At 31.7% G+C, this 26154-nt stretch overlaps 3 protein-coding genes and 1 long non-coding RNA gene across 5 annotated transcripts; 2 read left to right on the plus strand and 2 right to left on the minus strand.

Moving 5' to 3' along the window:
• Nucleotides 1-4926: 4926 nt before the first annotated feature.
• LOC123894255 (CSC1-like protein RXW8) lies at nt 4927-10541 on the minus strand. Of its 2 annotated transcripts, none has more exons than XM_045944206.1 (12): nt 10124-10541; nt 9589-9939; nt 9242-9388; nt 9026-9089; nt 8720-8929; nt 8164-8343; nt 7478-7776; nt 6737-7013; nt 6121-6399; nt 5580-5813; nt 5325-5499; nt 4927-5233 (listed from the first exon to the last, which is right to left on the minus strand). In XM_045944206.1, the coding sequence occupies exons 2-12, from the start codon at nt 9864-9866 to the stop codon at nt 5190-5192; spliced, it is 2187 nt and encodes a 728-aa protein (XP_045800162.1). In that variant the 5' UTR covers nt 9867-9939; nt 10124-10541; the 3' UTR covers nt 4927-5189. The 2 variants fall into 2 exon arrangements, with proteins under 2 accessions (XP_045800162.1, XP_045800161.1); XM_045944205.1 differs by having other exon boundaries at nt 4948-5233; nt 7478-7782; nt 10124-10430.
• Nucleotides 10542-11857: 1316 nt separating this feature from the next.
• On the minus strand, nt 11858-14975 carry LOC123895764 (1-aminocyclopropane-1-carboxylate synthase 3-like). Its single transcript, XM_045946254.1, has 4 exons — nt 14835-14975; nt 14162-14293; nt 13458-13618; nt 11858-12803 (listed from the first exon to the last, which is right to left on the minus strand). Exons 1-4 carry the CDS (start codon nt 14973-14975, stop codon nt 11858-11860), a joined length of 1380 nt encoding a protein of 459 aa, XP_045802210.1.
• Nucleotides 14976-18944: 3969 nt separating this feature from the next.
• LOC123894263 lies at nt 18945-19392 on the plus strand. The gene is made up of 3 exons (XR_006803657.1): nt 18945-19079; nt 19182-19253; nt 19351-19392. It is a non-coding gene; the product is annotated as an uncharacterized LOC123894263 (long non-coding RNA).
• A 1251-nt stretch (nt 19393-20643) lies between these two features.
• On the plus strand, nt 20644-21558 carry LOC123895765. The gene has a single exon (XM_045946255.1). The coding sequence runs from the start codon at nt 20644-20646 to the stop codon at nt 21556-21558; it is 915 nt and encodes a 304-aa protein (XP_045802211.1).
• The last annotated feature ends 4596 nt before the right edge of the window (nt 21559-26154 follow it).

Consider the following 26154-nt stretch of genomic DNA (forward strand, 5'->3'; position numbering starts at 1 on the left):
CTGCAACTGAGATGTCGATTTTGTTAGCAGATATTAGGCCTAAGAAGGAATGCTTGGATCATCGAAAATGGCTCATGAACCATGCCGGTATGTTTACGGTAAAATCAACATTTTGTTTCTTGCAAAACTGTGATTCATTTTCGACTATTAATAGTAATGTGGTGGATGCGCTGCAAGATTTATGGATGAACGATGTACCGTCTAAAGTGAACATATTTGGATGGAGATTGCTATTAGCACGACTTTCGACCCGTATGGCTTTGGTAAGAAAAGGAATTATCAATAATCCACGTGAGTTTTGTTGCGTGTTTTGCTTTAGAGAAGAAGAAGACATAGATCATTTATTTTTTAATTGCTCTGTCTCAATTCAAGTTTGGAAGAAAATTTATAAGTGGATGGCTGTGGATTTCATCCCCTTTGAGGAAGGGTGGAAGCACTTCATATCTTTTGGTGATTTGGTGAAGAGTAAGAGACTTGCTAAAACTCGTCATGTCATTTGGTTAGCAACTACTTGGAGCATATGGCGTACTCGGAATAATATTGTGTTTCGAGGAGATGTGTTTAATTTGGATGCTTTGATAGATCAAATTATCTTTATTTCTTGGTTTTGGTTTATAGGTCGGTTGAGAGTTAATACTTCTTTTGTATTTTCTGATTGGTGTAACGATCCGTTAGTTTGCATTGATAGCATCTAATGGTTTTCGTTTGAATTGTAAGGGTTGAGTGCCCCTTGTACTCCTTATAATTCAATTTTTGCTTATCAAAAAAAAAAAAATGAATTTTTTTTTATATTCATTAATTAATTGATATATGTGGACTCGAATACATTAATTACAGTATTTGATAAATCTGAAAAATTAATATTTACTTATAATTATAATTAAGGTCGAAGGAATTACAAGTCTTTTGTTTGAATTTGTGTGCACATAATGACTTTCACAAGATCTGGTTCAAGTCCACAAAAGAAGAGGTTGGTAGACCATTACATGGATCCTCACAACACAAGAAATATAGACCTCGATCCCATGTAATTTCTGATGACTTGCACTTAATATAGCTATGTTTATCAGCTTCCAATAGTGTGAATAACAAAGAAATTATAGGACAAACAAATTAAGTCCAGCAATAAATATTTAAGTCTATGGATCTACACCGCTACCATTTTTGACTTGCTGCTGCTTGCTTAAAAGGTCAAAGAAGTCACAATCATATGGTAGCTCACTGAGTATATTATATGTAGTTGATTACAGTTGTATTGTTTTTGGATGATTTTTTGTTGACTAAGGATATTGTCTTGGTAAGCATGATTAGCTAATGATTTTGTCATCATTTAGTTTCAAACTTCAGCTCCAATATTGATCTAATCATTTCAATAATCACATTATATATTCTCCCATCTGGCCTCTTTTTTGTGTCCTCAACTTGTGTTCTGTGCCATCATTCAGAAGAGTAGTCTTGGCAAACAAAAAGGTAACCTAGGGATCAAAAAGTGTATTGTGTGTGTGGGATTTGAATTTCCCGCACGGATTTAAAATTTTCAGTCGTAAGGTTTCAAATAAATCATAAGATATCAAATCAATTGTCGAGATTAATTACTGCGTGTTATGTAAGTGTGTGATTATTTTACTAAAAGGAATTTGGATTTATATGCTTGTTGTGTGTAGGACATTGGTAAGAAAAAGATGTATAAATAATAAAGACTAATAGAAATAAAGAGATACAAAGGAAACTTTGTACCTTTTGTTTTTATAGAGAGACTTTATCATCTATGAAATCAGTTGTACGCGGAGATATCCAATTTACACTGGAAAAAAGAGACCATGATATAACATCTCAAAAACTCAAAAAGGGCAGGCATGCTCAAGCTCAATAAAGTATTAGCAATTAGTTGCTTAAAGAACAATTTATTACAAATATGAATTATATGCTCTGTAAAGTACAGGGGAATATCCCTAAGCCAGAAAAAACACAAGAGAACAATCCTACAACATAATACAAAGGAATTCCAAAACATGACTTATGAGTTTGTTCATATACTTTACACAAATATAATAATGATTTAAAAATTGAGCATGCATAAAACAAATTAACACCATTCCGTGATTGAAGAGCATGCCATAACCATGACAATAGCCAAACGACGATTTCTCTTATCAAATTATTCTTTTTATAATAATAAGTCCCCTTCTATCTGGATTCTGATACTAAACAAATTTAAATCCGTATCACATATTTAATTGAAATTTGGAATTGCCTAATTATTTGTTAATGCAATGATAATGACACTCACTAACATGAAAATTTGTCAGTTCTTGGACTAGACAAACGTGTTTTATTCGTTAATTGCATTTCTTATACTGATTGCTTAAGAATGGTGCAGACAATATTTTAAGGGTTACATTAACTAGTGTTCTAGGACACTAATTAAGGATAAAAAATTAATTTTTGCATTAAAAATAATATTTTTATATTTTATAATATTTTATAATTTTTGCTTATAGAACTGTCGCATTGAGTTGGAAATAGACATTAGATTATGTACAATGGTCCAATTTTTCAACACCATCCTTTTTCACTTTTTACATGGGTTAAGATTCTCCAAAATAGCGTTCATATCCTATCCACACATGCGAGCGATACATTATTTTAGAAGATGAAATTGTGGTAGTTTCCACGTCACACAGTTAGTCCTGATTTGAGTATACTCAATTCATCTCTTATTACCTTACCCAAAAAAAATTCATCTCTTATTTGGATAGCTATTTTGGGTTTGACTTGTTTACTTATACATCGTGATTCGTGGACTAATATGGTCATAATTTGATTTTTCTTTAGCTTAAGCCTGTATCATTTTACAACAAGTTTGAATCGCGAAGAAAAAAAAATTACAGTGGGAAAAACCAAATCTCGCACAAATGGTAGAAGGCAAAAGTGCTATTAACCCTAGAAATTACTAATATTTTGGAATGAAAACTATCAATTATATTCGAAACATATAGTAAAAAAAAGAAGATTAAATTCAATTAATAAGTAGTATTAAAAATCAATAAATAATAGGTTAATGCAATATATCATTATGATAAAAAGTTAAATAAGTATTGAAATATATGTATCCATTTGGTTTTGTTCGGTTTGGATCGATATTTTTTTTATCGGTTTGCGGTTTTTATTTTGTATCAATTTGAATTTTAACACCCTAGTTAAGTCAACTAACTTTTCACTATATGTAATTAACAAAATATGTTTTATCTTATTTCTTTATTTAAAGGTTAAATATGAGTTTCATTCCCATAAAATTTCAAGTTTTTGTTTTTGTCCCCATAAAAAATATCTAACCTTTTTTTTTTTAACCAAATAAACTTACTGCATTTCATTAATTATCAAAAATTCAATACATGAGGGAATAATCTCAAATCTGTGGAAACTAGTCCAAGAATTGGCCGCCCTAGCTAAAGTGTGAGCAACCGAATTCACTTGTCTCCTAATAAACTTAACTTAAAAGTTCACACATGATAACATAACAAGAATAATTTCATTAACGATTGAAAGAAACTCTGAGTAGTCCCCCTAGAAAGTTGTTTTTTTGTCAACAACTTTTTAATATAATACTAAGAGCATTATAAATGTTTCCTACACAAAAAAAAAAAAAACTCAAAATTTATCCCATGTAAGAAACTTATAAATATTTGTGTGGAGAAACTTCTATAATGTCTTAAACATGTTTTGCTTTTGCAGAGACTAAAACTATTTATAGGATAAATTTTAAATTTTATAGAACGAAAGTACATATTTAACCATTAGTATTAATCAACTAGGTAGAAGTGATGAAGAAAGTGGTTTAATTTCAAAAACAGGGGGAATGATGTTACGGTTCCTTCAAAGGTGCCAACACCACAACACAAGGAGGCCAACACCACACACACCAAGCAAAACAACCTAAACAAAGTAACTGGGCGAAGATAGCAACACAGTGACAGAGCAAAACATAAGGATGAAAATTAGCAATCAAACCCAATCCAACACCAAAGAACCAAAAAAACTAAGGGTCTGTTTGGTAAAAATAAGCTATAAGCTAGCTGATAGCTGATAAGCTAGCTGATAGCTGAAAAGCTAGCTTATAGCTGATAGCTGAAAAGCTAGCTTATTGAAATTAAAGTGTTTGGTAAAATTAGCTTTTAAAGTGGTTATTAAATATAAAATTACATAATTGATAGTGGGTAGTTTATTTTTTAGAGTGGGTAGTTATTAAATTAAAGGGTAAAAATGGAATAAAGTGTAAAAAGCTATAAGCTATAAGCTCAAATGCTACTTGAAATAGCATCTGAAAAAAAGCTATAAGCTAGTACAAAAAGCTTGTTACCAAACACCTCTAATTTTTTGAAACAAGCTTATAAGCTCATATAATAAGCTATAAGCTAGCTTATTTGTGTTACCAAACAGAGCCTAAACAAGCTAATGGTTCCCAAAACCATTCGTAGAAGAGACACAAATTCTTAACCAGTTTAGCTAGAAACTAGAAACCTCGGTCACACCAAAACTTTGATTTTATCCGCCACCTCTATCACAGACACGACCTTACTATTAATTTTTTTTAATTGTTCCTCGCCTTCCAAATAGACCAAATCACCGCATGCCTGATTAACATCAAACCACAACGAGATTGTTTACCAAACGAAAAAGCCATCAACAGACTAAATAGAGAAAATAAATTTCGTGGGATGATGAGGACGAGGACCAACCATCTAAACACGTCATACCAAACATTGATCGCAAAATTACAATGTAAAAATAGATAGAGAGAACTCTCTGAATTTTCCTCACACAGCTGACAAACAAGAGAGACAGGTTGTGGAAGGACACCTCAGTGTGCCAAATTCATCTTAGAAGGAATACGGTCACAAAATCTGCCAAGAGAAAGCATGCACATTTGAAGAAATCCGACTCTTCTAAATATGATGAACAATTATTTCATCTTAAATATTTGCAATTACTTAGAAAATATGACAATTACAAAGATATTCACAGTATGTTGCACAACTAATCATTATGGGAAGATTCTGATTCCTATATTCTGTACAAGCATTTTGATCGGGATAATCTAAATTTACATGTGTACAACCTCCATTTATAGAAATCATCATGATTTTCGTAAAATCTACAACCCTAACACTGATTTCTACAAAATCAAACTATCGATGAGACCATGATATCGCTTGTTGGATGTTGTTTTTGCCTAAAAGATAATAAAAAAAACAAACATAGTCAAGTTGTCAATCATATCTTTAATTCTTAATATCAAACTCCACCATTGAATAGATGCAAACCTGTCTCTAAATTTTCTGAACTCTGAAGTCTCTGAATACGTTCTTTATCTGGATAACTGAAACGTTCAGCAAGAGTAGAGCTATTTTTGAATTGGCAATAAGCTGAATGCAATTGATCATAAATTTCTTCCAGCCTTCCACAATTTTTATCTCTTGTATCCATGTCAATAAGAACCTAAAACAAAAAAGTATACTAATTTTAAATAAGAGAATGAGAAACATATAGGGTGATATGGTGAGAGTAAGACACTATACCTGTGTTGCATCATTCTTAAATACTGGAAGAAATCGTTGCCGACAATATTCGTTAAATAGAACGGTACCGATCAACAATGGAATGGTAAATCCAGATGCAATAGTTGAACGTTTTTGTCCAAACACCCCAAGTGCAATAACTTGTGCCACAAGCAATGAAAAGATTATGGTGTTGTGGGCAAGAGGCCAAAACTGTCCGCCACCATCATATTTTGTAATATACACATTGAGAATCTGCAAATGATAATATTAAATGGAAGCCTTTTTTCAAGACAAAGTTCGACAGAAAAAAATTAGAGCGACTAAAATTTCTTTTTAACATACTTAGAGGGACTAAAAATATATGTAAGCTAAAACAATACATGAAATGGTATGATTCAAATGATAGGTTGATGAATTTGCATTTGAAAATATATATGATTAGCTGCATAAATTCAAATGATCACTATGTAGATGTGCCCCTAAGTAGAAAAATTAAGCACAATAAACATTATGATTGAACAAAAGAACACAAAAACATGGTGAAAATCAAAATACTAACCTGATTACGATAAACGATGTATGCAAGGAAAAAGTAGAATAATAGAAAGGGCAGTATCAAAGGTGCCAAAATAGAACATGTGAACCCAAGAAATCCAAATAGAAGGACCCTTGGAACTTCTGTATGGTACGGAAATCTTAGGAAGCCATTGTATGAATCTTCCCTAGAGCAGAGTACTAATCTTTGGAACCAGTTACAAAAAAGAGCAAACGGTTGCATAATCTCAAAACCTAGAGCTGCCCAACCAGATGATAAAACATATGTTGTGAAGAATGTAGCCTGTTTGACATGAAAAAGGAACAATTCTATAATTAATAGCAAATCACTTAAGATTAACTTATTATTCAACTCTTTGATGTCTATGTAATTTCATACAAAGGCTACATAATTTTGTGAATTCTTTCTTTGGTACACATCTTATTTGGATATGTACTGTTACAATGCTCAGGTGGATAATTCTGATTAGTTCACAAATAATGTTTATTAGTTTTGGACTTCTTAGAAGTATCCACCTCAGCAGTATACTGATATATATATATCCAAATAAGATGTGTATTGAGTGATATGCACATAATTTACAATAGAAAATTGTCATCTTGGAACATGAGTACATCACCTGAGCTGGGACAGCCTTTGCTAGTTGGGCAGGTAGTTCTGTTATACTAGTAAACACTGAGAGTTGACTGATAACAGACCCAGCAAAAACATTGACAAAAAACACATTCCAAATAACGAAATACAAGACTTTGCAACATGCACTTTTTTTCCTGCCACTACGGGAAATTGGGCCCTCGATTGCGGAAAGTAACATCATCACTGGTGGAACACCCATTAAAAATACAACCAAAATAACACTTGGCAAGTATCCAGTCACCAGTTGAGCCATAAAGCTCCTGGAAAAAAAGTATTGGGTCACTTTACAATGAATTTTTAACATTTTAAAATTTTGAACTCCTACATGATATTCTACATACCATGGATGAATAAATATGAATCATAATTTACAGTTAGATGATAAGAGTAGTAAGTCACATGATATAAAATTTTGAATTGATTTATTTATAATAAAATGCATCTTTTTTTTGCTCTTTTTGAAATTGATTTACCAAAATGAAAATTCAAAATTAATTTATCATGCTTAATTATGATAACTGTAACATAAACAAATGTAAAGGCAACAGAATAATGGAAGGAATCTTAACTATGTTGACACCTCATAATCTTATAAAAATGAAAAGAAAAAAACCTGGAGGACATAGACCGAACTCACCCGTGGAAATTAAGAATAAAAAGTTGGTTTTTATGTATTGTCAAAACAAATGAGAGAGTAAAGATATGGAAGCAAGTAATATCTTACTTTTTAACTATATCTGTCAAGAAAGGGAACATTTTCTCAAGCTTCTCTAGTTGAGTCATGCCTTGTGTAAATGTGACAGGGATGAGGAATACAAGCACAAATGTGGTAGAAGCCACCCATGTAAATATCTTTCGAATCCAAAGTTGTTTGTATGGTATGCAAAGGTTGGACCAGTAAACATCACGTGGTTCAGGAGCTTGATCTGTCACCCATAACATAGGATTTGATGCTTGAAGATTTCGAGCAGCCATAAGAGTAGCATACCGAGTTTTAAAGAACACGAAGGCAGCTGCACATTCCTGCAACTACGATACAACATTATTATGCAGGACTCTTTGAACTCTTTTCAGAAGATCTACAATTTATTGTGCTAGAAAATCAAAAGTGTCAAATATATGTTTATCTTCATCTCTCTCCTACTTTTTACTTTATACACTTTACACACATTTCAAATATACACACGAAAAACACTCGACAACAATTTTTTTATGTCCAAACAACATTTCTATTGATTAAGGGAATAACTAAAACTCGAGTATAATTGAAGAAAGTTCTCTTAACTATGCCAAATCATATTAAATGTCTGAACATCATATTTCTCTATATTATAAAATGAAAGATGTTTGCAAATAATGTCATAAATCATAATCATAACATATAAAAATCAACCTAGCAAGAATATTAACCTTTTTTCTTGGAACCATATGCACGTCACTGTAGCTTGTTCTCGAATGTATACTATCCATTTCATTAGCAATAATCTTAAAATTATTGGTTCCTCCACAAAAGTAACACTGCATCATAGTTGGCTTACAAGACTGTTCCAAACCATCACCGAGCACCTTACATGCATATTCTGCATCATCCTAAAGGAAGAAGATTAAATGAAATAAAATTCTACAAGTACTTATGAAATCATTTATTAGAGTTCAAACCTCTGTTAGAGAACATCATATATATTAAGGATTTTTTGTGTAAAGATACAAATGAATGTTAATCAATAATTTTCCAAGAGATAAATGTAAACAAATATTTCGTATTAAACCCCACATATAAAGTCAAAATACCTTGAATCAAATAATTCCCTTCAAATTTGTACTACATACTTTTGAGTTTTGACAATAATAAATGTGACAAAAACAAACAGGGCTTAAAAAATTGCACAAATAATTTTGAATAAAGAAAACATAAGTGAAATATAGTCTTAATATACATAAAAGTGGTTAAAGATAAGATGCAGACCTTCAGCTTCTGAACAGCACCAGACTCATACACTATTTGGTGTGACAAATATGTTGATGCATGGTAATATGTGAAAAACTTTTTCACAGCTTCACAATATGATTCATCAGCAGACCAGGGTATTCCTCTGACAAGAATAGTAAATTGACTTGGTTTTGGAGGCAATCCAGTGATATGTACTAGCCGCAAAGTAGTAATGTTCTTATATTCCTGAACATTATTGCTATTTAATTAGTTGGACAATATGAGTCATAGAAAAAAACTTGTTAGGTAACACAACAAAGACATGTAAAATCATATCCTTACAAAGTAAAGTAGAGTACAAGCTGTAATTGTTATGATGTATAATGCTAGACAATGAGACCAAAGCCTGAAATCAAGCAAAAGAATGAAACCAAACATATAAGAAATCATCATAAACATATTTATATATTTCATTTTCTGCTTCTGCACATTATTTTCTATTTGAACTACACTCACATGAGAAACACTTTCATCAGAAAAATAAAACATTGTTCATACCATCTGGATCCTTCCATGACATTCTCAATGGTAAATACTTCTAGTGACTCAAAAGGTATGTCTTTATGTATCGTGTTTCGGCCATAGTAATTCACCGGAAGCACTAAAATAGTGCAGATGATAGCAGAAACAGAAAATACTCGAATACTGAAGCAGAAAGTAACAATATCAATAGTTAGTAAGTAAAACCACAAATGATCTATGAAGCACAGACATTCCTCAGATTAGGCGTGTCCCAGTGTCTGACATGACACTGATACATATGATATGATTACATTGAATTATTATGTCTGTATCCATGCTTCATAGGAAATGACATAGTATATAACAAAGTTGAATTGAAGAACCTGAAGATAAGTATCCGGTTAAAAACCACGACATCCAAACCCCCAATAGTAAGAAGTTCTTCTTGAGTTGTATTCCATGCTTTCATTACCCATGTGGGAGATGGAACAAATCTTTCTAAACTAAGATCAACGTTTTTCGAAGATAGTGTGGCTAGTCTTCTTCCAAAGTATACATTAAAATTGCTAGGTTGTTTTCTTAATATTGAATAAAGCGAAAATAGTACCACACATACGGTGATATTAATTCCAGCTGAAGTTAAAAGAGCAGCAATGTTCATCTCTGCTCACTAAATTGGCAAAGTTAACACCTCTCATTACCAAATAACAAAAACACAAAATCACATTAATCACCTGAAAACACAATATATATATTCAATATAATTAATTACACATGAACGAACGAAAGGTGTTGTTAAATATTTAAATAATAACATGGTAGGATATGATATGATATAAATCAAATGCAAGGTTTAATTTCTTTCTTGCGTAAAAATTAATATATGAAAGGAGGGAAAAAAAGAAATTAGGAAAATACCTGCACATGTATATGTGAACAAATTGTGAATGAAGAGAAATGAGGAAAACAATGATGGAAAAATCAATCAAAACATTGAAGGAAGAAACAAAATAGATTGTGAATTGGATTCACAATTTGGGAGAAGGTTTTATTAAGAGAATGATTTAAGGAGAAAAATGCAATTTGAAACCCTAAAAGTTTTCTGTTTTTTTCTTGTTTATGAAAATTGTGAAATTGAAAAGAGAACGATGAATGGGCAGTTAAATGTGGAATGGAATCGCATGAAATGAAATGAATCTCAAAATCTTAAGGTATTATTTCTTTCTTTCTTGTTGCATTTTTGCAATCTAAAACAAAAATAGAGAGACTAACTAATTCTCCACGTGGCCAACCCCCAATGTCTCAAACCCAAACAAAAGCTTTTCTAATACAACAATATGATTATGCACTTACTAGTTACTAACCATATTTTTTACAAATTTGTAATTTTCATCCCTTAATTTTTAAATTAGCATCTTAATTTTCAAAAACTTGCGACTTTGGCACTCTGACCAAATCGACGCATATGCGGCATGCGAATCACATGTTACGTCAATATGTATTGTCACATGGACAATGACTCACGTGTCACATCAACATATGCGACAAGTCATGTTAATGCGGCTTGTGAGCCATTCTCCATCTGACAAGGCATGCTGATATGGCATGCGAGTCATTTGACAGATGTGAATTGGTTTAGCCAAAATCGGTGATGGTCATCCTTTTGCAAAAGGGTTATGGGGCCAAGAGTATTATTTTAAAAATTACGAGGCCAAAATCGGAAGTTTGTAAAAATTAGGGTGCTAAAAGTGCAATTTAACCTTATAATTATGATATTACATTATGTATTATGATATTATAACTTTCAGAAATAATAAATAATTGTAAATTCTTCATTAACATATCTTATTTGGAGATGTTTGTCAACAAAAAAAATCTTATTTAGATATGTTTCGGTACATCATCGAGGTGGATAATTTTAACAAGTTCACTTATAATATTTATTAATTTTTAAGCATTCACCTCAGCGATGTACTAGTACATCACTTATTAAGATGTATAAAGTAATATTCACCTACAAAAATTCTCTTGATATGGGAGGAAAGAATTTTTTTTTTTTGACTAAATGGGAGGAAAGAATTTATTCTATACATTTTTTGTTTTTAACCCTCTAATTTTTGAGGAAGGGATTTGATAATCCACAATTCAGTCACGAGTAAGTAAAGTCCGAAAAAATAATTTCCCACCATGAATTGATATTCTATACATATTTTCAAACTGAATTTAAAGATAAATTTATTTTTTTTCATAAAGAAGTATGATATTATTTTTAATTAATTAAATCTTTATTTGGAAATTTATTTTTTTAACTTTTAAATATAAAAATATTTATAAAAGCTAAAAAAAACTTATTTATTTTTAGATAGGCATATTAAAAGGAGAATATGGGGGGGGGGTACTAAAACTCATTATAAGTGGCTTAACCTACCTCTTATTAAGGGCTAAAGGATTACAAATTAAAGGAGAATATGGGGTACTCAAACTCATTACAAGTTGCTTAACCTACCTCTTATTAAGGGCTAAAGGATTACAACTCAATCAAAGATTTGTAGCCATATAGCACCAAATAATATACATATATGTGCAAGTAGTTCTTCATTGTGCACACTTTTGGGCCCTCATTATACATTCATAAGATGATAAATTGAAAACTTAGTAATTTCCCATCCATCTAGTAGTGTTATAATAATAATTGACATTAGTACTATTAGTGAGAAATGGTTGTTTGATAGAAAACATGGTTGAATACGAATCCATAAAGACCTTAATCCTTTGCATTGCAACTTGTAAAGTTTCTTGAGTCATATTAGCAAAACAAATCCTAAACCACCCTGGTTCAGAACAATTACAAGAAGAGCCAGGAGATATATTCAAACCAACTTTGTAAATAATCACTTTCCAAAGCTCTTTCTCTGCCTCAAAACTTGAAGAACTCAACAAATGTCTCATATCAACCCAACAAAACAAACTAGCATTGCTATTTAAACACCGAATCCCGGCATTTCTTAAACCATTAACAACCATTTCCTTACGTTTCTTCAATCTTCTCTTATTCTCATCCATATACTTATAAATAAATTTCTTATCACCGAGTAATTTTGCGACCAAATATTGAGTTTGCGACGAAATAAGTCCAAAACTTGACATTTTGGTAGCTGCAGATATAACACTTTTGTTATTTGAATATATCATTCCAACACGAAAACCAGGTACACCGAGGTCTTTAGAGAGACTATAAATAACATGAACATGCTTCGAAATTTCATCATTTTTTAGACTTCTTTCGCTGATAACTTCCATGATGCTTACGAATTTTGGTGAGTCGAAGACAGTACCCGAGTAGATTTCGTCGCTTATTATGTGAATCTGTTTGTTTATTGCAAAATCTACTAGTTTGTTAAGCTCTTTTTTGGTCATTGTTGTGCCTAATGGGTTTGAGGGATTAGTTACTAATACCCCTTTGACAATAAGGTTCTTGTTTTTTGCTTCTTCATAGGCTTGTTCTAAAGCAGAGGATGTGATTCTGAAACCGTTTGAACTTGAGCAATGCATTGGAATGATTTCAACTCCTGTTCGCCATTTAAGATCTCTGTTAAACCTGCCAAATTTTTATTAAGTCAACAAAATTTTAAGTGTTAATTAGCAACTTACAATTAATTAAATTACTATTATGATAAAAAAAATTAATGTGAATTTAGCATTTGAATTGCAGTTTTGTTGTATAGTTTAAAACAATTGATCCAAATGTTATCATTGTTGGTGCAAGATAGGATCAATGCACACACTGAAAATAGGCTCAAGAAATAGAATAGGCGCAGCAATAATTTCTTGTTTCACAAGTAATGATGAATACATTTGAAATTATCTTGAAATTATGATGGTTGTAATTCACTTGAATACACTAAAACTAATGAAATCGAAAGAATGGAATAGAGATAATGATGGTTGTAATTCACTTGAAATTTGTTTAGTTAATGTTTTTAAAATATAAAAAAAAAAATATTATTTTCAATGTAAAATATACCTCTTTTGTTTGCTTAACTAGTGTCTGGCAGCATGACCTTTTATTTTATTTTTAATATGAAGAAAAAAATTTGTAATATAAAAATTCAGTTGTATCATTAATCAATTTTACAACTTCGTTAACTACAAAAATGTATTATGTTTTTATCCATTTTTTCAATATATATTTGTCAATGGCATTAAATAATTTAACTAATTTAATAAAAGTGGTATAAATATATATATGTACCCAGGATAATAGGGTGTGGGAAGAATGAAAGCTTCCCCTGGATCAGCGAGACAAAACATGAGAATTTCATTTGCTGAAGTTGCGCCAGCTGTGAGGACAAGATTCTCTGAATCCAATTTTATTCTATTTCCTCTTATTTTTCCCATAAACTCCACCAGTTCCTACAAAATAAAAATTAAATATTGAATTGAGTACACTCCCTCCTTCTTAAAATATAAGAAATAAATAAATAATTATTTTTTTCAATTTTTTTATTCTAAGTACGTAAAATGATACCAATACGTAGAAAGAAGTGTTTTGCATTGCATATATATACCAATACGTATTGTGTTTTGCATATATATACCAATACCAATACGTATTTTTATGCAATGAGGGACTGCATGCTCATTAAAGTGATAGTCTATGTCTATGGTATTGGCGCAATATATGGAAGCACATGAAGAGAATTTTAGTAGACCAATGCATCCATGCAGCATGATGTTGCAGCGGGTGCAATCAAGCATAAACTCATGAAAATAATCTCTCACGAAAGTGCTATCAAGAATAAACTTGAATAAATGATTTTCTCTAAGATACAATAATCGACAAATAATTTTTTTATTCATAAAAAGTATCATTCATTTATTAAAACTTAAAATTAAATGCACCGTATAAACTCTCTAAACAATATGTTACTGAATTCTCAAAAAAGTATGTGTTACATTTTTGAGAGCAGGTAAGCCATGATAATCCTGGAAAAGAGCGAGTTCTCTAAATATGGATATTCCATCTTTCTTCATCTCCACTACATCGGAATTTCTTTCGAGCCATGATTCAACAAGGTCAAATGAAAGCTGCAAATTACTTAAAAAGTTGTCAGTTTCTCTCAAGTGCTTGGCTTGATATAGTTGACAAACATAGCCACCATTACGAAGAATATATTCAGCATCTAATATATATATATATATATATATATATATATATATATGGACCATATTATATTTTAGTAAATTTAATAAAAATAATTTATGTTCTACCCAAAAAATATATATAATTATGTTCTCCATATTTTATTATTATAAAATTTATTTTTTATTAAAATTAGTTAAGATCAACTTTTGAACCATTTTTGAGAGATTCGTATTAGATATACAAAGTATAAACTTAATAATAACGTTTTAATTTAGTTTGGAGGCTTAAGGGCCTTTAAATAAATGAAAGTCTATTATTATCAAAAGGAAAAATGAAAGTTTAAAACAACGATTTATGCCGCCTTTTTGAAAGCCTAAAATAAGTTTAAAATTTCGATTATGGCGTCCGACCTAATAATTTTAACATTTTTTAGAGATAAAATTTGTGGACAAAAAATGCGAGTAGACTGAGAAATTAATAAACCTGATTCTCCGCAAGTCCCATCTGAATGATTCCTGTGGGATTATGAATTGGATGATAGGGATTCTTCTCGTATTCTTGCCATCCTAGAAAGTAAGAAGAGTCTTGCCCATGAGAGTCTTCACTAACCTTCCTAGACAACATGTTTTCTTAAACAATACAAATATTATATATTAGTTCAATTTGTTGTGTAAGCTTAAACTTGAGAAATCGAAATGTGAAATCAAGACACCCAGAGAGACTGATGATCAAATTAAGGTTTTAGAATATTGATTGATGTGGAAGACTAGAGTGGTGCATGTGGTGAAAATAATAGCCAGGGGGTTGCATATTTATAAAGGTGTGAGACTAGAGACACAAACCCTACAATGTGACTATCAACATCTAGGTCTATATAATAATGCAAACACTGGTCAAGTAAAACATCAAAATAATGCTCCATCCAACCACCAAAATATAAGAAAAATTAATAGAAAAAATAATTTATTTGGTTGAAAATTTAGATTAAATACATCAATTTATCGATTTCTTTTTTATTTTAGAACAAATGTACAGGTGCACTTTTCGATTTTTTTATAGATAACGAACACTTTTCACGTTATTTCTTTTTTTTTTTCTTGTACTAATCATCCGATCAAGAGAAGGGGTGCATATGTAATTCAAAGTTCGGCCGTGAAGTAAATAAAGTCTGACAAAAAATTATTTCAACCAGAAATTGAAGTCGGATTCTCCCAAACAATTTGTCATAAGGAAAGCTCATTAAGCACGTGAGTCAAATTTCTTGGCTATATAAGCATCCATATTTGATTTTGAACATCTATCAACATTATAATATGGAATCAACTCATCAATAAAAGTTGAATGTACATCTTTTAAGATAAACTTTCTCCGATTTCTTATAAAAACCAACAACCATCAAACTAGGGTGATGGCTATCTATTATCCTCATTCAATTTTCATCTTTTAATTTCCTCCTCTCCTTTTTTAGAAGTTGTATCTCAAATGATAAATACTGATATTGTTAAACGGAATGTATTCATTCAAGTTTGAATTTAAGGGGGTGTATTGGATTAAGATTTCACAAGACAATTTTAGCAAAAAAAATCTTGAAGATTTTAAAAGACTTTGTGAGATTGTATTGATTTTATGAGATTTTAGAAGACTTTTTTGAATGACTTTTTCAATCAAGATTCTTAACACAAGAATTTGTGAGACTTTATGACACAGACTTTTGAGATTTTGAAGTACTTTATAGACTTTTAAGATTTAAATGAGTCAATAAATTCGATATAAATTTCTTCTAAAATAATAATGAATCAATCAATGAAATTAATCATTCTTTAAAAAAATCAACAATCATTAATATAATAAAAAAATCAATGAATAAAATTCTACCAAAAAAAAATCAATGAATAAACAAAAAAATAATTTTTAAAAAAAATGACGAACAAGGTTTTGTTGCTGTTGTTGAAACATGTTGTTGTATATATTTTCAATGTCTATATCCTATAATGAATCGTGACACTATCTATGGTAGCAGGACAACCATGAAGAGGAAACGTGGGGAGAGGTAGGGAGAAAATATAAGTGATTATAAAAAACATGAGATAATCAGGAAACATGAAATAGAAACTTAAGGAAAGGTGAAAGAAATAAAAAAAATGAGAATCCATCAAAATCTCTTGATATGAGGAAAGACTTTTTGTAGCTCAAAATTCACTAAAAAGTCCATCAAAATCCATTAAAATCCTATTTTTTATAATCCATCGAAATTAGAATACTTTTGAATACCACAAGACTTTTTGTAAGTTGTAAAGAGTCTTGATTGAATATCACTAGACTTTTTTAAAGTCTTTTAAAATCCTAATTAAATACCACTAGACTTTTTTAAAGTCTTTTAAAATCCTAATTGAATACCACAGGATTTTGTCATCATAAAAAGTCTTTTAAAATCCATTGAAATCCTAATTGAATACACCCCCTAAACTTACAATTGTGTGAATTTTAGTGGTACTTTATCATTTCGTCTATAGGAAAAAAATATTGCCGCTCTCTCATTTGTGTTGTTTTTTATTTTTGACCTCTCTCATTTCATTTGTGTCTTCATTTGATAATGTTTATTTATTTCTTAAACAATATTTAGCTTTTATTTATTTCTTATTTTACGATTCTCTCTTGTATATAGGTTTAAATTTCATTGTGAAATACAAGTTAATCATATTGTTATTCAACTGATAGTATAAGATTTTTTTTTTATTTTGTTCTTTCATTGGTTATTTTTTATGTATTATTTTTTGTTGGATATAGATTTTTATTGACGCAGTTGTTGGATATATATTGGAATGTAGAAGACTTTAGAAATTGATACTAATGTTGAAGGGGTCAAAACTATTGACAGTGGGTACAAAATTGTGCTGAAGAGGGTTCAAAATCAAAACTATAGATAAAGGGTACAAAATTGTGCTTTCATAAGATTTCACTCTCTTGTAACGCCTCCACGACATTTAATGGCGTTGAAATGCAACATTGATATATAAACATAATGGAATATAAGTTGGATGTCAAATATCATGAAAATTGCCATGATATAAGCTAGACTAGAGGCAGGGGAGCTGCCAAGTACGCATCCCACGTGCAAAATTGCAATTTTTTAGATGAGTTTAATTTATATGCACCGTCGGTGTAAAGTTATTTTGCACATACATCCAATAATATTCCGACACATCATATATGGTAATTAAAAACACATGATGTGTCACATTCATTAAATGATGTGGCAACGTGTTATTGGATGCATGTGTAAAAAAAATTTACACCGACAGTGCACAACAATTAAACTCTTTTTTAGATTGCCAAAAATAAAATTGCAATCGGGAGGGGCTGGAACCACTTTAATACTAGAATTGATCATCGAACTAGGTGTACTTAAATAAGTTAACTTAATGCAAAAATGAAAAAGTTAACTTATCAAGTTTAAAAATATTATTTAGTGATCTTATGATATATATATTTCTTTGTTTTTTTTTCGGTATTAACCCTCCGATTCCTAGGAAATGGAACGCCGATCTTAGAAATGAGTATTGAGTCTAACTCAACCTTACAAAACCGGCTTGTAAGGTGAGGATTGCCTCTAGTTTATAAACACTTAGTCAGGCCATCTCGCAACCGATGTGAGACTTCTTAACACACACCCTCACGCCCAGCACTATTGGGCTTGGTGCGTGGATATAAACGGTGGGTGGTCCGATTCCGGAAACTTGATAACAGGTGGCCCAACGGATCGTGGAGAGGCTCTGATACCAACTTAGAAATGAGTATTGGGTCTAACTCAACCTTACAAAACCGGCTTGTAAGGTGAGGATTGCCTCTAGTTTATAAACACTTAGTCAGGCCATCTCGCAACCGATGTGGGACTTCTTAACAGCCGATAATCCAGAATTTGAGTATAAATAAGAATTATTTTCACCAGAAATCAAATTCAAGATCGTTCAATTAACTACTTTTTACACTACAAGAAAATACTCATTTACCGGCGAAATTTACTGGCGGTTTTGGCCCTCAGTAGCTTACTGGCGGCCTAAGCCCCCAATAATTAACCAAAACCGCCACAAACTTATCAAATAATATTTAATTACGAAAATTTGAATTTATTGGCGGTCCTGGCCGTCAGTAATTGTCTTGGACATTACCGGCGGTCCAGGCCGCCACTAACTAACCAAGAATATTTATAAAAAAGAAAAAATGGCGCCTCAGACCTTACTGGCGGCCTAGACCGCCACAAAGTGTTGGTAATTTAAAAAAGTAGCCGTTGGAGGACTTAGTGGCGGTTTTGACCGCCGGTAATATTCTTGAAACACGTCCAGACATTAATGGCGGCCTGGGCCGCCGCAAAGTGGTTGGAAATTGAAAAAAAATATAACCGTTGGAGGACTTAGTGGCGGTTTTGACCACCGGTAATGTTCTTGAAACTTGCCCAGACATTAATGGCGGCCTGGGCCGCCGCAAAGTGGTTGGAAATTGAAAAAAAATATAACCGTTGGGCTTAGTGGCGGCTTTGACCGCCAATAAGCTCCAAGAACAGATTTTCACGAATTTTATCCCCCTCTATATATATCTTCCTTCACTTCACAACTCTCATTTCCTACAATCCTTTCTCTATCTAAAATTTCTCCAACATCTCTCTAAAAATTCTTAACTCTAAAAATTCTCCAACTTTTTATCATTTCACTCTTGTTTTTCTTCATTTTGGTAAGTATTTCTCTAATATTCATGCAAGTTTAATATTTGATGTTTATATTGATATGATAAATTGTGTTTATGCTAATAGTTAGTTTTTAAATTTTTTTGTAGCAAGTGTTATTTTGTCTGGCGATTTGTACATAGGAGTATAATGTAGACACCACTCTTCCTCAGCATAAAAATGTAAGTTCAATTTTTTTCTTAAAAAAACTTTATGAGTTGTTTTGTAATGTTTATATATATTTTTATTAATAGTTGTTTTTCTCTTTTTTATTTAAAGATTCATGGTTGGTTCGTCCGTTGTTGTGGTTGGGAGCTTAGTTTAAATAACTCCAAGTCAGACACTACCCGGCACAACAAGTAAGTAATATTATTTGGTTTGTATAATATATATGTTTGTGTGATTTTTTAAAGTTAGTATTTTTTTTTGTTATTATTAAAATATATTGTTGGTTAACATGTTTAATGTGATTTTTTTTAAAGTTATTCTCGCCGGTTATATGTTTAATGTGATGTTTAAAAGTTATATTTTTAATTTTTGTTAACAAAATTATTAGATCGTGTAAAAAGAAAAATAGTTATTAATATTTAACTTAACCACATGCATGTAAAATGATAATTATGTTTTAATTTTTATTTAAAAAAGTGTTAAAAATAATAAATAATAACGTTTTATTAATTAATAAACGAAATACTAACAATTTAATTTTTTATTTAAATAAAAAACGTTTTTAAAAAAAAAAATAATAATTCTGTTTTATATATTAACGAAATAAATGCATGTCATATATAGTTAATGTACTTTTTAAATGTTAATTAAACAAAATACTTAAAACAATTAAATTTTTCATTTAAATAAAAAAAACGTAATTTAAAATAAATAAATAAATAATTAGGTTTTATATATTAATGAAATAAATACATATCATATAGTTAATGTATTTTTTAATTGATAATTAAACAAAATACTTAAAACAATTAAATTTTTCATTTAAATAAAAAAATAATTATGTTTTATATATAAATAAATATGTCATATAGTTAATGTACTTTTTAATTGTTAATTAAACAAAATACTTAAAACAATTAAATTTTTCATTTAAATAATAAAAAAACGTAATTTAAAATAAATAAATAATTAGGTTTTATATATTAATGAAATAAATATATATCATATAGTTAATGTATTTTTTAATTGATAATTAAACAAAATACTTAAAACAATTAAATTTTTCATTTAAATAAAAAAATAATTATGTTTTATATATAAATAAATGCATGTCATATAGTTAATGTACTTTTTAATTGAGTTTTTTTAAAGTCATATAATAATTCTGTTTCATTTTTTTTTAATAAATAAATGTTACATGGTTTTTTAAAATAATAAATGATTATGTTTAATAAACAAAATACTTATAAATAACAATTTAATTTTTTATTCCAATAAAAAAACGTTTATATAAATAATGATTATACATGCATGGAAGTCGATACCCCCTAATTGTAGATCTAATTAATATGAAATATATCTATAATATAAATAGTCGTGTTGATATTTTATATTTATCCAGACATGGATCGTAGATGGATGTATGATCGTTATGAAGATGGGAAAAGAGGGCATGTTAAAGACGTTTTTAAACTTGGGGTTCAGTTGTTTATTGATGCAGTAAAACAAAAGCCCGTTGTTATTAGGGAAGGGGGAATTAGGTGTCCTTGTGTGGTCTGTCAATGTAGACGTATTCGCAGCGTAGATGAAATTAAGTTTCATTTACATACTAAAGGATTTCAGCCGAATTATTGGGTTTGGACAAGTCATGGTGAATCCTTTACATCGGAGCAAGGTGCTTCATCAAGCAATACTGTTTTACCTTCACAAAATTATCAACATAATTACCCGGCGGAATTACCTTCACAAGATTATCAGCATTACCCGTTCAACATGATGAACAATATGATAAGTGATGGTCTTGGGTACAATGTGGTGAACGAGTTTGAAGATGAATGTGAAGGAGATGAAGAGCCGAATGCCGAAGCTCAGAGATTTTTTGATCTTTTAAAAGAGACCAACGTACCGTTGTTTGAAGGTTCTACAGACTCGAAGTTAACAGTTTGTGTTAGACTTTTGGGTCTGAAGTCTCAATATCTAGTTCCAGAATTAGCTATGGACTTGATCACGAAACTGGTGCTGGATACGACACCCATCTTCGCTCGCGGTGATTTGCCGCGAAGTTATTATGAGGCAAAGCAGCTAGTGTCAAAGCTAGGACTAGGAGTGAAGAGAATTAACTGTTGTGTTAACGGTTGTATGATATTTTATACCAATGAATTTGGTGTTAGTGACGGTGATTTACTTGAATGTAAATTTTGTGAAGAACCAAGATACCGTCAAACAAAAAATTCGAGGTCAAGTAGTAGAAAACCAGTACCAAGAAAGACAATGTTCTATTTACCCATAGTATCAAGGTTGCAGAGGTTGTTGAAGTAACAATGTTTGTCACAAGAAAGGGGGGTTTGAATTGTGACCCTTTAAAAATTTAACTGCAAAACAATTTAAGCACAATAACACACTACGATAGTAAATGGTTAGATTAACTGGAGAACGTTCTCCTCGAATGTAAGTGCAATATAGTGATTCGTGTGAGTTAGTGTTTGCACAAATAAAAGAGTAAGGGAAGAGAAGATCACACAAAGAATTTATCCTGGTTCACCCCTTAATAGTATGGGCTACTCCAGTCCCCACTTGCGTGAGATTATCCACTATAATCTAGACCAAGATTACAGAAAACTTCCCTTTGATCTAAGCCCAGATCAAAGACCCTTTATGATCTTAAACCAAGATCACAAAGTATCCAGCTATAACCAGCTGCTCTACCTCAATCAATTATACCCAATTGACTTGAGATAATCCTAAGGTTTTTTCAACAATTTCTTTGGATCTAAGCTTATACACCTAATCGGATGTGAAGCTTACAAATTGATACACTCAAAGTACTCTACAAATATATGATCCTAGATTTCTAAAGAGCTTTAGAGTAAGAGTGAAAAGGAGAGCTTGTTTGAATGTATTAGATTGCTTTGTGTGCTTGAAGTTCTTGCTCTTCCAATTAAACCAACGTGCTATTTATAGATGGAGATGCTCCTTTGTTGCTTGGACATCACACATATCCGTTGTGAGTGAGGAACTAGCCGTTGTGAGAGAAACAAAACAGCCCATGTGATTTTGTCTTTGAGATGCTCCAGGAGATCATTCTTCTAATGGTCTCTGACTGTCACATTGTACTTGTTGGTCAGAAATATTCTTCCACCAACTGTCAATGAGTTGTCTCTGAGTGTATATCCTTTGCAAATGTATTTCCCATGTGGGAAAATAAGATTTGAATTCATTTGGATAAGATTGCCACCTAAGTGCAGAAACTGGGAGATCATTCTCCAGGACGTTGGAGACCATTCTCTGAGATGGTGTGGATAAGGTCCAACGAAAATATAGCTGTTGCAAGTTGTTTCAAGTTGTCAACCAGCTGTAAACTCTTCATCAAAGGCATAGAGTAGCCACTGTTCACTTGTCCTTCAAAGGACACATGAATAGTGAGATAAGTACTATTTTATGGGAGAGTGTAGCCACCCATGTCATAAGCTTGTACTTTGGATCAGATATGAACCTTCATTGCAAGCTGTATGTACTTGTTGCTGAGTTCTCATTGGTCTAGATTAACTTCTTTAATGATGTTCTTGGAGAACATAAAGCCTTGTTGCAAGATGTGAAGTTATTATTCCTTAAAGAAGCTTATTCGAGTAAGCTCAAGAACCAAAATCAATTCCTTGCCTTAAATGACTTATTTGCACTGTTATGATCCTTTAATAAGTCCAACTTAAAAGTTATTTCTTGTCTTGTACCAGTTGACTTGAATAAGTGCTTATGCTTTAGAACACATAAGTCTGGAGACCAATCTGAGATCATTCTCTTGAGGCAGATTTGTCTAAAACGTGCTTGATTCTATTCTTATGAGTGAAACAAGGTTAATTTAATCCATTGCATCTGTTCTTAAATTAAATCACTCAAGAGCACTTGTTAGATCACAAAATGATCAGAATCAAATTAAAATTTAATTAAGGGTTGTTATCTTTAAAACATCAAAATAGGATTTTGTCTCAACAATCTCCCCCTTTTTGATGATGACAAAACCTTTAATTAATTTTTGATATTGATTCTGATTAAACCATATTCAGTAATAATACTTGTGATTTAATCATATAAAGCTCCCCCTCAATTTTAGCATTCTTTATCAATTTATAAAATATGCAAATGCAAATTGAGTAAAAATATGTAAAGACATAAATTTGAATCAAACATAACATCCATTAATCAAACTCATAATCAGAGAATATGACATTGTTCAGGTACATGATTAATGATCAAAACATAGTAATTCAAAACATAATCTAAGTTCTTAGAATTCAAACAACATACAATTAGAAGTTGAAACCAAAACAACTTCCAACTATATCTACAAATTCTAAGTACATTGGAAACAAACAGAATTAATTCAAAAGAGTTAAACGGCTTCACAATCTCCCCCTAATTACTACAGAATTCATTCTCCCCCTTTTGTCAACAGCAAAAAGGCCTGGGAGGTACGAAGGAGTGCTACTGAGGATTTGCAGGAGAGGTAGGATCAGAGGAGGATTCTTTTTCAAGTTCTGGAAAATCTGGAACTTGTGGAGGAGGATTTGATGGAGGTGGATTGATACGCATTGCTGGGCAAAATTCTTCAATGAGCCAGGTCCTAAAGAGCTGGTGCTCATGGATAGTGTAGTTCATCAGAGTGTTGTTGATCTTGATGGCTTGAAAGAGCTTAGCCATATCTTTCTCAACTTTTGACTTTTTGATGGGTCTAGAGTCAAAAGGAGGTATATTTGCAGAGTTTTGGAATGCAGCAGAATCAGTTGATGGATAGCTAGTGCAAAAAGAGTTCATGGAAGCAAAGTTTTGAGGGAAGGATGGCAGAGATGGACCAGCATCAGTATAGATAGGCTGATGGATTTTTGAAAAATCTGAAGGAGTTGAAATGAAATTTTTTAGAAAATCTGTTGTGTCAAAGGAGGTTTGTGGAGAGGTTAATAAAGGTGAGAAGATGGATGTATTGACAGGATTATTAATGGTGGAAAAGTTATTATCCAAGACAGAGGTGTGTGGATTTTGAGGGTTGCCAAAATCATTTCTTAGGTTATCAGACTCTAGGGATACAAAAGGGTTGAACTGAGCAGAAGTGGTTTTCTCACTTACAGTTTCTTTGGTTTGTTCTGTTGGAGCTGAGACTGGGAGAATGATCTCTGGATGGTCTCCCTGCTGTGTTGTCATGACTTCAGCTAGAAGGTTCAGATTGCTATCCTTTTCAAATTCCTCTCTTTTTCTTTTCTGGCTTGGATCAGGAATGGTGTGGTCTTCAATATCTCCTATGAACTTCATTCTTCCAATATTCTTTAGAGAGAATGTGGTAGATGAATTCTTTCCTTCTTCTCCTTCAAAGCTTACTTTGAACTTGTTGAAGACTCTTGTTAGAAACATACCATAAGGAAGAGTGACTTTTCTGGATTCATTTTCAATGACAGAAACCATATGTTTGAGCATGACAAAGGGTAGGTTGAGAGGAATTTTGTTGAACATATGATACATTATCAACATATCATTGTCAGTGACTTTATCCTTGCTACCTTTTCTGGGAAAGATGGCATGAAGACACATGTTGTGGAACATTTTGAACACAAGTTTAAGTTTGGAAGAGGATGGATTTTTGAGAGAGGTTCCGGGTTCATAGATTTCAGACATGAATGATTCCTTGTTCACTCCTGCCATGGAGAACCAGCTTTCTCCATACAGTTTGTGACCAGATGAGGGTACATCTAAGAGTTCACTGAGGAGTTGTTCAGTGACCTTGAATTTGATTCCTTTGAGTTCAGAGGCAATGTAGGTTTGTTCAGAGGAAATAACAGCATTGAAGTAAAAAGCTGAGATAAGGTTAGGATAATGAGTTTCTCTAATGTTGAACAAGTTTGTCCATCCAAGAGGGTTGGTATATTGAGTTAGGTCATGATCTGTGTTGATAAGATCATCAAAGTTATACACTCTACCAGGAAGAACAGGTTTTTTCTTTGAAAAGATTTCGAAGCTTTGTTGACAATCCTCATGAATAAGAGGAGCAGGTTTTTTGAGTTTTCTAATCATGATATCTTCTCCAGAAGATTCAGATTTTGAGGGTTTGGAGTGGTGTTTGGACGATGAAGGTCTTTTTGAGTATGTTTTAATTTCAGGAACGGATTTGGCTTTTGGAGAGCCTGAGTGTGTATTTTCTGAATCATCATCAGAGAGAGAATACACAGTTTTATCTATTGCTGGTCTTCTCCCAGCACCTGAGGCTAATCTACTTGATTTTCTGACTTTTGAAACATCAAGTGATTTGGATTTTTTGGTTTTGTTCGAAGTTGAAGTCTTCTTAGAGATAGGGTTAGTTTTGATTTTTGGAGTGGTGGTTTTGATTTCAGCAGCGGTTTGAGAACATTGAATGGGTTCAATGACGGTTTTACAAGTAATTGGAATGGCTCCAATTAAAACTTCAGAGATTTGAACCATTGATGGTGGTGGTGATGCAGGTGTGGTATCTAAAGTGGGTTGGTTTGTTTGAGGAATATTTGAGGGATTTGATTGAACTTCAATCTCATTTTCACGATTTGAAAGGGATTTAGACGAGGTAGAGGAGGATGATTTGGTACCTGACTTTTGAGAAGAGGATGAACAACTTTCCATTTTGTTCTTGTTGGCTGGTCTCTTCAATCGAGCCATTGAAATCAAATTGATTTTGGGAAGATGAACAGTGAGGGTTTGATGAATAGTGGAGAAGAGATAAGAATTACGGAAGTGATGATGAAAGAGTGTAGAGTTTGTTTGGATTAAATAAACCACTAATGAGAGAGTGTCTAGAGAATAGGAAAGGATTTGATAGATAGGTTAGGTGTAGCTTAGTACAATTATGAATAGTTGTAAATTGTACTTAGGAAAACTAAAAGGAGAGAGAGAGAGAGAGTT

Source organism: Trifolium pratense, linkage group LG7, assembly GCF_020283565.1.
Source record: "Trifolium pratense cultivar HEN17-A07 linkage group LG7, ARS_RC_1.1, whole genome shotgun sequence".
In the NCBI taxonomy this organism is placed as follows: Eukaryota; Viridiplantae; Streptophyta; class Magnoliopsida; order Fabales; family Fabaceae; genus Trifolium; species Trifolium pratense.

Excerpts from the sequence above, each read along its gene's own strand:
- LOC123894255 (XM_045944205.1), bottom strand. The coding sequence starts at position 9,866 with ATGAACATTGCTGCTCTTTTAACTTCAGCTGGAATTAATATCACCGTA. Across the intron at positions 9,090-9,241 it reads GTCATGGAAGGATCCAGATG|GCTTTGGTCTCATTGTCTAG; the intron begins GTATGAACAATG and ends GCTTGATTTCAG. Across the intron at positions 5,814-6,120 it reads ACATCGTTTATCGTAATCAG|ATTCTCAATGTGTATATTAC; the intron begins GTTAGTATTTTG and ends TATCATTTGCAG.
- LOC123895764 (XM_045946254.1), bottom strand. The coding sequence starts at position 14,975 with ATGTTGTCTAGGAAGGTTAGTGAAGACTCTCATGGGCAAGACTCTTCT. Across the intron at positions 14,294-14,834 it reads TGGGACTTGCGGAGAATCAG|CTTTCATTTGACCTTGTTGA; the intron begins GTTTATTAATTT and ends AGTAATTTGCAG. Across the intron at positions 12,804-13,457 it reads CCCACACCCTATTATCCTGG|GTTTAACAGAGATCTTAAAT; the intron begins GTACATATATAT and ends AAAATTTGGCAG.
- LOC123895765 (XM_045946255.1), top strand. The coding sequence starts at position 20,644 with ATGGATCGTAGATGGATGTATGATCGTTATGAAGATGGGAAAAGAGGG.